At 24.7% G+C, this 15,031-nt stretch overlaps 1 protein-coding gene across 1 annotated transcript; it reads right to left on the minus strand.

The window, feature by feature from the left end:
- Positions 1–3,220: 3,220 nt before the first annotated feature.
- LOC145841325 (gap junction beta-1 protein-like) lies at positions 3,221–7,744 on the minus strand. Its single transcript, XM_082948686.1, has 10 exons — positions 7,712–7,744; positions 7,298–7,388; positions 6,497–6,609; positions 6,031–6,129; positions 5,458–5,577; positions 4,772–4,933; positions 4,249–4,352; positions 3,883–4,005; positions 3,525–3,577; positions 3,221–3,264 (listed from the first exon to the last, which is right to left on the minus strand). Exons 1-10 carry the CDS (start codon positions 7,742–7,744, stop codon positions 3,221–3,223), a joined length of 942 nt encoding a protein of 313 aa, XP_082804812.1.
- Between the last annotated feature and the right edge of the window lie 7,287 nt (positions 7,745–15,031).

Here is a 15,031-nt window from a genome sequence, read left to right on the forward strand (position 1 = left end):
TTGCTTCAAATTTCGCAACAATCAATTTCACCTTTTTGTTTTCACAGAAAAGAGAAATGACGACTTCGTTAATTCACTTTCAATAGTAAAATCACTGCGAATAAAATCGACACTTCAGCCCGTAGTTCTCACTCTATTGCAGGTTCATTAGCAGTTTACAGTTTTCTATGTTTGTTTTTTTTTAACAAAAAATAAATAAATTAAGTACTCAAACCTTAAGTTGTTGTATTTATCTTTAAATAAAAAAATATAATTCTGTATACTATCACTTGTGATTCTTGAAATTTGTTGGTTTAAATTTTTGTTGTATTTAATATAAAGTATGCTAAAGTACTGTAGAATTTTTAGGCAAAATAATCTTACAAAACAACTGGGCTTAGTTTCAAGTAGGCATTTGCAAGCTTGTATTTTTGTATTTTGTAATACATAGCTTCGAGTGTTGCAACAGATATGCGACAAGGAGGTGGTGACGGCAACCGGAATGAAGCAGATAGTTTTGCTCCGGTCTTACTCGAAGCTCCACACACCGCCGTCGTCCAGCGTAAACAAGCTGAGCTCCGTACTCGCTCAGAAACTCGACACTTTCTTCGCAAACTTTGACGTCAAAGGTTTGAATGAATTGTATTTGAAATTGACCGTAACCTTGCTCTTGTTAAAAATTAATCTTTATAATTATGTTGTTAGTGAAAAAAAAATCACAGTCCGAGTTTTAGTTTTAAATAGTAAAAGAAGCAACTTTTTGTTCGTTGGTTGATTTTTTTTTCAAATATAACGTGCGGGTTGCTTCTTACTTGACTTTTTGAAAGTTAAGATTTGCACTTTTCACACAGAAAAAGGAGATGTGGCAAAGTCGGCGGAGGAAATCAGCAAGGAAATATCGCACGCAGTTTACAAAAAGTTCACTTCCAACTCGCAAGATTTCACTTTGGAATTGGAAAATTTAAAATTAAACGACGTTGTTGTTCCTGACAACTTGATGCAGTCTCTTATTAACATCCAGTAGTGTTTTGATCGGTTGCAATTCAATGTGTGTATTCTATCATGAAACAAGGTATAAAAACACATGTAATAAATTTCAACCGTTTTTAGTTTGTAGAGTTGGATCCTGGATTTTTTTTAATGAGTATTATAGTAACAAAAAGGTTTTGATAATACAATATATTGTTAATTTCAACATAAAATAAATATACTAAAAATAGTTTAATAGTAAAAAAAAGATTAATAAGAGAGATTAACAAAATTATTAATTTTATGCATCTCATAAAAATTAATAACAGTTATAGTTTAACATTGAAATTTATAGTCTTTAAATTTGAGATGTTTTCTTTAAATCTTATAAAGTATTTTGTTAGTTTTTGCATTTTAGTTACATTTTCATAGTTAGTTAATTACACTCTACAGTTAAGTAAAATTTCCACATTTTAGAATAAATAAAAAGTTTATATTTTAATCACAATTTCTTTCAGTTTAAAATTGGTATGAGTTTATTCAGGAATCATTTTCATTAATGTATTGAAATTATTTTTTGTTATTACAATATTTTTAAGTTTGTGTTTTTGTTTTGTTCTGTTTAATAAAAATAAGTTCATAAATAACTACTTCATACAACAGTTAACTAGTTGAATATTTTTGTTTTTCTTTATTTGATTAGTAATATATATTTATCAAAATTTAGTGTACAGTACATTGCTTTATTTTGATCATATAGTGATATATAACAAAAAGATTTTTTTATTTTTGTTTCATTTGGTAAATTACAACTTAGTATACTTTTATCATATATACCTAATATTACATATTGAAAATAAATTAAGTGTCTTTAGTAATATAAAGGAATCAAAGTTTTAATAGACTCATTATGAGATGTTCATACAATTATTTTGGCATCAGTTTTAAAGATTAAGCTTTTAACAGAATAAACGTCTGTAAACTTTTCTTAACATTAATAAAAACTACCAATTTTATTTTACTAACATTATAGATAAATTAGCTTTGCAATAATTTTAATGCGGCGTTAAATCTGTATATAATAAAGATTATCTTTTTTATGTTTTTGAATAATATTGTTCCTAAACTATCTCAACCAACTATGCATTTCAAAAAATTGTTATAATACTCGGCAAGATTTTTAAACACCTATTAATTTAAAATAATTTCATTTAAATCGTATATATATATATGAATTAAAATTTATAGAAAATTACATGCCAACTTCTACACACATTTCAAAAATAAAGTCTTTAATTTGTTCGAATATTTACAACCAGGAAAAACAATAAAAAGACAAAAATCCAGAAAAAATGGTGGTTTTCGAAAAAAAGTCTGAAAATTTGATAAAAACATGCTCTTTTAATATATTTTATCATCACTAAAACTGCATTTTGCTAATGTTGTTTTTTTTTAAATATTGTTTTTGCAGTTTATCTTTTTTCAGAGTCTAAATGAACTTATAGAGTAATTTTAAAACAATATGATCTCACGTAAGTATTTACTATGTGGTAAAGAACAAGTTTAGTTTTTGTTTAAAGGTGTTAAATTAGAGTTACTTGTACAGAAAACTAATACTTTATATATAGGGTTTTCAAAATCAGACTAATCATTGTTGTTTTTCTTTCCAGATCACTTTATAATACTTAGGTAAATTTCTTATACGTATATGATATTATAATTATTTTAAAGTCAAAACCAGCATATTTAAAGAATTCATGGCTTTCTAAAAAAAATCTGAATGGCTCATTAAAGATGATGTTAAAAAGAATTGTTAAATGCAAGTGGTGTTCATTAGGGTCGAACTATAAGTATGGCGACCTTTGAGTTTTCAGCTAAAACTTTTTTTACCTGTTCCAAGTACCATAAAAACACCCTGTGCAAGATTTTAGACGACTTGAAGAAAGTTTCGCCTTGGTGGAATTCGATTTTCTGAGATTTTAGCTTGAAGCTTTTTTAATTTTGGCAATTACCACAAAAAAACATTGTGAGCAAATTGAGTAAAGTTTTATGGTGGTATTTGTTGAACATGAAAACTGGAAATTCAAAATGAAATTACAAAAAGTAATAAAAACTACATTAAAACACGTCAGATTTTTTTTTCCAGCTCTGTTTGTGGCAACCCTGTACAACAATGATATTAAAACGGTATCAAATTGGAAGTAAATGGCAAAATATAGCCTGTCATAATGAACTAAAAAGTTTTCAATTATATTTTCATGTTCACTTCAGCTTACACACTTTTCGGTTTCTCTTCACTGACTTTTCGCTTCAACTCTAAAAGTATTTTATTCCTTTAAGAACTTTTATATCATACCTAATAACGTTTTGACTAGTAATTTTAAAGTAGTATTATGTAGTTAAGTGTTAGCTTTTGATTATACTTCCGGAAAGTTTTAATTTTTTCAACATGTTTAAGTCCTTGAAATACAAGTCAAATATAATAGAACGTTTTGATCATTAAAACATTTGTTGTTTTATAAAACAAAAAAAAAACTTGCATATTTTTAAAACAATGTAACATCTATAAAAGTAACCTCTCAAAGAAATATTTTGCGCAGGCAATGTGCTTTCGCTTTTCACATCAAACCTTAATTAAATTTTAATAATAGCATGTTATTGCTAAACTTGGTGTTTATTGGCAATTTTAGAGAGTTAAATAAAATATTAAATGTTACAAAATTAACCTGTTCATATGCAGTTGTGACAATAGTAAGATGTTGTTTTATACTTATCTAAGGTAAAGTTTTCTTTACAAAAATCCAAGAAAAAAAGTGTTAGATGTTTCTTAATAGACTAAATTAAAATGAACTTTAACGTCTTTGAATCTACGCGAAATAATATATTATAAGAATTTATAGTGCTGGGTAGTGTGTATTTAAATAAATAACTAACTTATTGCTGTCAGCATCAGTTGAATTAGAACGACACTTGCATCTTCCTGCGGCGAGTGAACCATTATTTTCGTTTAAGATGGCTTGTTTTTGAAGGTCATCCAAAAATTTTCTTTTAGAAAAACTGTTTTATGAGAAAAACGTTGTTTATGGATTAAGTAATATCAACAAGTATCTAAATCGCTTACTACTATACAATATTTTATTACAATATTATCTAATATACAATATTTACTAAGCAAACAAAAACAACTTTTGAAAGCACTAGTTTACTTTTTTTAACGGTACTAATAACCTTTCATTTCAAGTAAACAATTTATTTTAACTAGTACCAAATACTGTTTAGTTTTTATGACTTTTTTTGAACCTGGATTGTGTAATGCTGTACAGTTTGTGGACTATCTCATATGCTGTTATCAGCATACAAACGAATCCTAGTATGTTCATGTATCTCAGAAAAACTGTTTTCTCCTAAAAATCATTTATTTAGATGTTTAACATTTTTGAAAAATAACTCTAAATTTAAAAACTATAATATAACTGTACAAGAGGACACGTTCAAAATTCAACCGACCAAAACCCACCCAGTCAAATTCCAGAACCGCTTACCGATCGAGGGTAAGGGGTAACAGTGATAGTAAAAAAATAAATAAGTAAAATTCAAAAAGTATATAAAATAAATTAATAAACAAGGAAAAATCGGGTTGATTTTGAACGCTGGTGGATTTTGATAGTACACCCTGTACAAAACTTATTTTTGTAAGTTACATTGCTGAATACTTTTAAGTTATGCCAACGTTTAAAAATTTCAATAAATATCCTTACTTAACTAAGTTTAAGATTTGTTTCAAAATGCATGCTTTTGTAAAATAAAAATTCACAAAACTTACGTAAGGTCTCGAAATCCAACATGGCACGAAACCGGTAACGTCATCACTTGCGTGCTGATTGCAGGCAAAATAAACGTCATCGTTTTCATTGAGCATGCAGTAGTACGCGCCTGGAACTACCATCCACAAAAACCTTGTCAAAGCAGATTCACTCACGCCATTCTTTCATTGATTATGTATGAGTATTATAAAAAAAAAATTATTTTCTGTGAAAAGTTACAAGCATTTATTTAAAACTATTATTTAACTAAAATTGAAAACAGTTCCGAATAGTAAGATTTTTCTTCTAAACTTGTAATAGATTTCATCTACATTTAATAAGAAAAGTTTTCAACAAGTTTTATACTTAAATCTTTAGAAAAAAAGCTTGACAGCATTTACAAAATTTCTACTACACTTTTTACTAAATTTGAAAAAAAGTATTTTTATGCTAACCTCAATGTTGAATATTTTGTATCCCAAAACAGTAAAAGCAATTTCGATAGCTAGGCGTACAATGAGACTGATGATCAAAAATATTCTAATCTTTTGTGTTTCAACAACCTTTATTTAATAAATGTACTGTGTTAACAAAAACAGTTTCTAATAATAGGTTTTTAATAACAGCTTTTTAATAATTTTTGTTGTAAAACTTAGCGAAACTAAGTTTAAGTTAAATGTCATTTTAAGGTTTTTATTTTCCTCACTTTGATACTGTCCTCATTTTTACTTTCAGCCAAAAAATCAACATTTTTCGACTTTCTTTTGTATACTTTTCCAATGTCTTTACGTAGCTTTTCTAAACTTTTCGATGGGGATTTTTCTACCTAAAGTTTAAAAAATATTTATACATTGTTTATTAAGCGTGTAAACAGTGCTAAGACCTTGTCTACGAAAAAACCTTTCGATAATCGAGTCGTACACCTTTTTGATAGAATTTAACGTCTTGTCCAGGACAAAAGCTTCAAAATTTCATAAAAACTTTTAACAAAACTTTTTAATAGCTTAAAAAGTTAGTTTAAAGATAAAACACTATTGTTTTCTTTTTGTGAAGCTTACAATAGCAAAACCCAACGAATAGATAAACTATAAAAAAAAGTCGAAATGATTTAATGTTTAAATTTCAATTAATTTCATCAGTAACTATGTTATGTAGAATAAACTTTAAAAAACTTATAGACTAGAAATCTGTAACATTTTTTATTCGATTTTAACTTAAACCCAATTTCTTTTTGTGTTTTATAGTTTATTTTGTATAAAAATCATTTTTTTACACTTACTTCAACATCTTCAGTTTTCTCATTTATTTTTTGTATTTGACTTTCTACATAACTGGTATATATGTGAAACAATATAGTAGGAGTTGCCACAGCTAATAACTGAAAAGTATCGATGTGTAACACTTACTAATTTTCAATTTTAGTTGTAGTTAGTTAATGCTTCAACTAGCTTTTAACCTTTGCATTAATAATTATTAAACATACAGTTTTGTAGTTTTTTCTAGTAAAAAAAGCTACGTTGTTAAATAAAAAGCAAATACTTGCTTAAAAAATTTTAACAACTTAAAGGAACTCAATAAAAAAACTTTTATACACTTTACGCTTAAGTTATTTTATACTAAAAAAAATTGTTAAACTTTTTTTTTAATCTTTAAATTAATTTGTATAAAAGTTATGAAGAAATGTTAATGACCATGAAGAAAACAATTAAATATCAAATACTCGAATTGAGATATATGAAACATACTTGCAAACTCCAGAATCTAAGGTGAGAAATTTTAGCAAACTGATTATAACACATGCTAGTACAACCAACAACCTCTGTACTGCACTTGAACATTTTAAACTCATCTTCGTACACTGAAAGTTTCTTAAATTAAGCGAGTATTCTACTGATGAATTTTATTTAAATTAATCATGTGAAACAATTGATAACCTAAAGTAAATACAGAATAAAAACTAAAAGTATAAAATAAAAATTTATTTATTTTTATGAGTTCAGTGTTATTTATATTTATGGTAAGCCACGTTAAAATGCACCTCAACTTTTAGCTCACTTTATTAATTTAATTTTTGCTTAAGCAATGTTTACTTTTCAAATTAAATAGAAGAAAAAAGAAAGCTACATACAGCTTTTATTATTATTATTGTTCTTATATTGATTTTAAAACTTAACTGAAATTTAAACTTTACCTTAAACTCAATCTTAATATTAAAATATATTTTTTTTAGTTTTTTAAGTAAAACTTTGTTTTTATTTTAATTAATTGTTTAAATGCTATTTTCCATGACTGTCACATATCTTTTTAAATTTATTTAAGCACTGATGAGGTTTTTGACCAAAACTTTGTATGTAAAATAAATTCTTGAAAGAATAAGTTCATTTACATTTTGATATCAAAAGTTAATATAGTATTTTTAAATCTACATTTAAAAGTTTAGATAACTGCTATGGTTAGTGGTAAAATAGCAAAATTAAAGTATTTAAAAGCAAAAACATAATAGTATAAATTGCTTAACTTATTAGTAAAACCTCATTTAAACTTACCGGCTTTTCCTATTGTGTTTATGACACCCAGTCTGTATATAAACACAATAATGTACCATAGCTGTCCTAATATAGTGCTGTAGTTAGTCATCTGTTTAATCAAGTTTTATTACATGACTTCACTTTTAACAAGGTACAATGCATAAAAGATACTTAATACAGCAAAGGTATTGCATAAAGTTTAAAGGTGTTTCAAACTATTTATTAATTACGCTTAGCTGCTTTTGGTTTAATTAGTTTCTACCAAAGTAAATAAACTATCCAAAAATTTAAGCGATAAACTTCACTAGCTTTAATAAAATAAGCTTGTTATATGAATATACATTTATTCTACAAGTAAAAAAATTGTACTGCTTTATTTTAAAAAAAGTATTTTCTTTATCACGATGAAATAAAAAAATTTAAATTGTATACCTGTTTTGTAATTTTGTCTATCAACTCCCACATTTTAAGTTAACTAATTAATTTAAATGGATCTATAAACAATATTATATTCCGTAGCTAGTAGATAACATTAAAAAAAAATATAAAGTTTTTGTTTAAACACTCGATGAAAAAAACTTTAAGTATTTATGCATAAGTTATATAAAAATTGTAAACCGTAAGTAAAACTTATTTTTAACTCTTTTTTTTGTAAAATAAAGATTTTATGTCTTTGAATCAATTCAATTAAAACTCAGAGTTTATGAGTTTTATTCATTTTCCTAAAAGTAACTCTGTTCTGTAAACCGTATTAGAAAAATTGTTTACATCCAATTATACTTTAGAGAAGTTTACTAGCTTATAAATAAAACTAATTTGTCCGCCTTTAAGGAAATTTCTTAAATTAATATTTTTGGTTAAAACGCTTTTTTATTAAAACACTGAAAAAATGACTAAAACAAATAAGTGATAAGTATATATACATTTATTTGTTTTAATAAACACGTCTAAAAAGTTTTATATGTATTTTATTATAATATCTTCAAAATATGAATTAAACCTAAACCAAAGTACTAGCTTTATTCAAGACTGTATCTACTTTTTAAAGTTCAAAGACTGTATGTTTTAAAATATTGCTTAACCTTATCAGCAAAAATATCATTTTGGTGTTTCTAATCAACTATCTCTTACTAAACTTAAATTTTTATCCACATATATAAGTAAGGCACAGCTGAAGAAAAAAAAAATGGTGAGATTATTTTTATATAAAAACACAATATGCTTTGGTTAATATTTTGTCTCGAGCTATACAAACTGCACTAGTTTTAAATATGCTTACAAAACAATATAAATTGTATTATATCTTAGCAAACACATAAACATAATCGTAATGACTCCCTAACCGCAACTTAAACAATTTTACATGTTGACAAAATAAATCCTTAATGCAAACATGTTTAAGCGAATTATTTAATTCCGTTTGTACATGATTTTGAAACAATAACTAATCAGTTATACTTGTTTGTGATATTTAAGTAAGCTTTGATTTAATGTTTATATTTAATTTATTAAAAACATTTTTTATTATTACAGCGCTTAAACATATTAGTTTTGATAGTTAAATAGATTTATGTCAACATAAATATAGTTAACATCGATAGAATGTTAACTCTGTAAGATTCAAATTTGAGTTTTTTTTTTATATTACTTTTTTTTCAAACTTTTAAAAAAATTTTGGAAGCTTAAAAACTATTAATTTATTAAAATGTGTTTTTGTTTATAAGCTTTTGAAGTGAGCTTAATGTAACAAAAAGTAATAACACAACTAACATTTAAAAAACTAAGTTTTTTATACAAATTACTCATAGTTTTATTTATTTCTGTACTTTAAAATTTTTGTATTTGTATATCAAAAATTTCCTTAGTAGTTAAAAATTAGTTTGACTGAATATGTACTAAGTTTTTTAATGTTAATGTTTGTAGTTTTTGTGTCAATACTTTGATATATAAAATTATATATATATAAAAAACAGTCACTCCCTTTTCAATATACAAGATAGAGAAAATAGTCTCAGTTATAAACATACTTTACTAGTATCGACTTCTGCGTACCATTAATTCTAAAATTTTTGCAATTTTTTGTTTTTAAAAAACTTTAGTTTTATAATGAGTGTTTAATAATAACACAACTAACATTATAAAAAAAACGATCGAGTAAACTGTGTTTTGATTTTTTATTTTAAATATAGTTTTTGTTCATTAAAAGCAAAGGGAATATAAAATTATCTTACTTTTTTTATAATACTTTTTATATTAAATTAAAAAAATAATAAAAAGTAAATACATCGGAGTTTTAGATAACTATTGTAAAAAGGACTTAAAAATGTAATAGAAAAACTTATTAATAACCTTTAAACACTAATAAAAATGGGTAGCTGTCTAAATTGCACGAGCGTACAAAATTGCACGAGGGGACAAAACTGCACGGGTGCACAAAATTGCACGAATATACTTTTGCACGAAGATACTTTTGCAGGAGGGGATAAAATTGCACGAAGATAAAATTGCATGAAGATAGTTTTGCCCGAAGGGTCACTTTTGCACGAGCAGACAATTTTGCACGTAGACAGTTTAGCACGGGTTAGTTTTTTTATTTTAATATTTTTATTATCATTATTTTTTTTTATCACTGTTACCCCTAACCCTTACCCTCGATCGATAAGTTAATTTATATTATTATTTTTTTAATTTTATCGAAAAAAAATTGTTTAATTTAATTTTTTTTGTTTTATTTTTTTTTCTTCTATTACTGTTACCCCTCCTAACCCTTACCCTCGGTCGGTAGCTTTTTTTTTAATAAATTTTTTTTCTTTTCTCTTTTACTATTACTTTTACCCCTAACCCTTACCCTTGGTCTGTAATTTTTTTTTTCTTATACTTTTATTAAATTTTTTTAAATTTTTTTTTTCTGTTTATTTATTTTTTCTTTATTTTTTTACTCTCGTGCAAAAATGTAACTTGTGCAAAATTGACCCTTGGTGCAAAATCGTCTTCGTGGAATTATGTTCCCTTTTGCAATTTTGTCCCTATATTTGTACTAAATTTATTTATTAAGGAAAAACTAATTTTGTTTAAAAATACAAACTTAAAGGTCTAAACAAACTAAACAAATATTAGATGTATTATTTTTTATTATTTACGCAAAGAAAAATTAACTTAATGAAATATATTTTTAAAATTCTGTTTTCATTATTTAAACAATAGTAACTGCTCTACATACAAGAAAACATTTTTCTTAATCTCTATAAGAGTCAAACTTATATAACAATACTAAAAACAAAACTTAAATAATTTAAAGAGGAGTAACAGTGAAAAGCATTACATGCATTTGTTATTAAATGCAAAAAAAGATAATCAAAGTTTAGCTGAAACTGTTGCACATAGTAAACCTTCTAAAAACGACGAATTTGATATATTTTTTGAATTTCTGCAGCCAATAACTTTTAATTGTAAAAGTTTAGTTTTTAAATTTTATTAAATTTTTTTTTTTTTTAATGCACAAGTAACAAATATCTATAATTAGTTTGCAGCACAACTTATGAAAAACTAAATAAAATTATAAGCTTACAAGCCTTATAAAATCATTAATTAAAATTTGAGTAAATATGTTACTACAATTTAAGTAAAATATAGTTTACAAAAAATACGCATAAACGTTAAAGTTCTTTAAACAAAATCATATCAAGCTAGTTTTGAATTCAAAAAAGTTGAAAATATTCAAGATCGTCTGCAAAAGTTTTTAATTATAGGTTAGTTAACAAAGTTAAGTTTTAATGTTTTAGCTAAAACTTTTACAGTTAGAAAACATAATTCTTTTAGGCTTTTAACTTTTTTTATGTTAAAAACTTTAACCGGATGATTAGTGTAAAATATAGTTAAATGCTCATAAATGGTATCCTCACGAAAAATTATGCTATAAAAAAATTATTTTGCTTAAATTTTAATATTTGTCAAAAATCCTATTTTTGTTTACCAAAAGTCTTATACCATAAAATTTGTTAAAATGTTAAATAACAATGTTGTTTAATGAATACTTTTTTTAAATTAATATATAAACGAAAAATACATTTTTTAAACTCTTGATTAAAGTGCATCTTTAAAAAATTTGTATCTAAAACTTATAGAAAATTTTAGGTTACTTACTTCTAAGAAAAATAAATCAAAAGTTAATTTAATTCAATGTTTGAAAAAGTAATGTATTTTATTAAACTCCAAGTGCTATGTACAAAGTGTATATTTTTTTGAAGTTTTTGTTTATTTTGGTTTGCTTAAAAATATTTTATGAAAACAAATTGAAAAAGCTTTACAAAAAATAATATTTTCCCATATATATCAGTCCTGAACAAGACGTTAAAAGCTCTCCGTGGTGTGCGACTCGATAACCGAAAGGTTCTTCGTGCACCAGGTCCTAGGACCAAACTTTTTGAACACTTTTTTGTCGTTCAATAAACTTATATTTACCTTATTTTGTAAAACTCTGTTTAAACTATAAAAATTCTTACAACAAGCTAATTACTTTTTAGACTTTAGTTTTATATTTTTTATTACCTTAAAACAAAAAATATACAGGATGTGTTCTATCTTAAATTTTTACTTAAATTTTAAATTATTAATAATATTTTTTTTAATTTTAACCTCTTTAATAATAAAAGTTAAGTAAAAATAAATACATTTTATATTTTTTTATATTTTTGAAACTATTTTGTTTATACATAATTGTAAAAATATCATTAATTCTCAAAATTGATTATTAAACTTTTACTTTAATCAGTATTTTAAGACAACTATGCATTGTTTAATTTCAAGCAAGTTTAGAATTGTTCGTTATTGTTTTGTTTTGGAAAATTTTTGGTTGCTGCATTGAAACTGTTTTTTCTTTTGTTTCCATACTCGTTCAATATGAAGTATGCTTGACGCTAAGTCTTACATTAACGTTATGTTGTTGATCTTTAAGCAAAGGAGTGTCTATTGTTTTATTCAACTTTAAATTTATTACCCTTTCCTGACAACAAAAAAGAGATTGAAGTTGAATAAAACAATTAACACTTCTTTACTTGCAGATCAACAATATGTTGTTGTGCACTTAGCGCCAAGAAAACGTAGATACTGAACGAAAATTTTAAAGTTTTTTAAAATATTTCTAGTTTTTGTACAAAACTTTTAAAGATTTACTTGTCTTAACTACAAAAGTATGTGTACATACGTTTTTTATGAAAATTAGTCTCTTATTTTCAGCTTTTTAAATGTACACTGCATTTTTTGAAGAAATTATTAAAAAAAAAAACATTTCTATCAGTTAAACTTAAGTAAACTTATGTAGAGTAAGTAACTTATTTTTAACCTAAACTAAACAGTTATATTGTTGTCTAATAAAGTATGTAAAAGTTTTATAAATTTCACAGCTAAACAAATTACTTCTAGATATTAAATTTGAAGCTAGTAGAATTTTATATTTAGAAAGTTCTAAAAACATGTAGAAAACAAAAATACTTTAAAAATTTGATGATAGTAAACAATTTTGTAGAATAAAGCATAGGTTTTTGTAGACGGTCGTGCAGTTAAATTAAATGCTAATTGTTATTGTTGGTGAACATCTCGGCTTTGCAGATAACACCTAAAATGTTAAATATCTAACTATTAGTAAAAAAAAAATAGTTAACGTTAATAAGTTTCACTTAACTTGTATGTTCAACAAATCCATATTACTAACAATTTTAAAATTCAAAAATAGTAAATTCAAAAACTTAATTATACTTCGAAGAAAAAATTGATAATAATTTTAGAGAACTACTTTTATTTTTACAATTAAATATAAACAAAATAGTTTTAAAAGTTTAAAAATATAAAATATATATTTTTTTAAATTTTATTGTTAAAGTGATTATGCACAAAGAATGCTTTTTTATACAACATATGTATTAATTAAATTATTTTAAACATGCTAAGCGAAACGATTTTATGGTTGCTTATTAACTTATGCACTAAATATAAAATTTAAGTTTACCTAAATACTTTTTACTTGATTTTTTTAAGTACTAAAACTCTTAAACGTAAATTGTATAAAGATATAGGCTGGTAACTTGACAACTTACATTGTTAGTGTTAGAATTTACAACATGTACTTGTTAAAGTTTCAACAGCAAGTTTGAACTTATGAAAGTAGATGTTTGAGAAAAATTTTCAAAAGTTTATAATAAGATTCATTTATTTCAAAAATGAAAAAATAAATTTAGTCATGAACTGAAGTATAAGTTTTACTTAATATATTTAAGAATTATATATTAAAACGAAATTATGAAAGTTGTATTCACACTAACTAAGTTTGTTGAAAAAGACAGAACTTATCTTTGTTATTATTATTTATTTAAATATATTAGTAAAAAAAGTACTCTTAATAGTTCAACCGCTTATTGTTTTTTTTATAGTAATTTTCGTCCGCTAATTCGAAACCAAATTATTGGTTTGTTTGATTACAAACACGAAACTTGAGTCTGCAGAGAAAGAACGTGTATTAGTTTTAAACAACATACGAGTATAAACCACCAGGTACTTTTTTAACCTCATTTGTTTGATGGATTAAATTTGAAGAATTTCTTTAGGAATAACAACGTATTAATAAAAAAAAAATTTCACACGGAAATGCCTTCCGGTAGTTGTAAAGTCCCTATGAAACAATCAGTGACTGCGGAGATTTATAGTTAAAACATAAAGTTTTCTTCAACTTTCTTAAACTATAAAATAATTGCTGTTTTTTTTCGGAAATGTGTTCCATTTAATAGTATTAATAATAACAGTCTTTAAAAACTTCACAGTAGTCCGGTTTAGTTTTCTTTTGATTTAATTAAGAAAGATTATAAAATGCAATATCTAGAGTTTTTAACTGTAAAATCTTAACAAGTTGTCGGCTTTGAAAAGTGCACTTAAAAGTTAAAACTAATCGTCAGAAAAAATGATCTCTTTATAATAATTTATCTTAAGGAAAATAGACTTGTTCCTAAAAAAGTACAAAATTTTAATATAATATACTAAAGTTGATATCAAAATAAAAGTACTTGATAGTGTTAGTTAAACATTTTTTTTACATAAAGTTAACATGCATACAGAAGACTTAGGAAACTAAAATTAAGTTTATTGAACAACACCTTAAGCTTTTTTTTTAAAGTTAAATGAATGAAAACTAGTTAAAGATTGCTAAAATTTTTAGTTGAAATACTTTTTTAGAAACAGTTTTACATTTAAATTTAATTAATCACATTTCTTTAACCATAGTTTTGCCAAATATGATCAGTTATAATGTTAGACACTTATTTGTAAACAGTTTGTATTAAAGAGAAGTACTTTAGCTTTTTAGAATATGTAAGATAGGCTATAATGTTTTGTTCTATAAAAATAACTTATAGAACTAATTATACCTCAGTATGTTAAGACAAATATGCATTGCTAATTTCAAGCAAGTTTAGAATTGGTCGTTTTTTTTTTTGGAAAATTTTTGGTTGCTGCATTGAAACTGTTTTCTTCTATTTCGATACTCGTTCAATATAAGGTTTTCTTGGCGCTAAGTCTTATAGCAACGTTATAATGTTGGTCATTAAGCAAAGGAGTGTCTATTGTTTTATTCAGCTTTAAATTTATTATCCTTTCCTGACAACAAAAACGAGCTTAAAGTTGTTGAAAACAATAGACACTCCTTTGCTTGAAGATCTACAATATATTGTTGTAGCACTTAGCATCAAGAATACTTCATGTTGAACG

The sequence above is a fragment of the Thalia democratica genome, chromosome 7 (assembly GCF_965202585.1).
Source record: "Thalia democratica chromosome 7, ktThaDemo2.hap1.1, whole genome shotgun sequence".
Taxonomy (NCBI): domain Eukaryota; kingdom Metazoa; phylum Chordata; class Thaliacea; order Salpida; family Salpidae; genus Thalia; species Thalia democratica.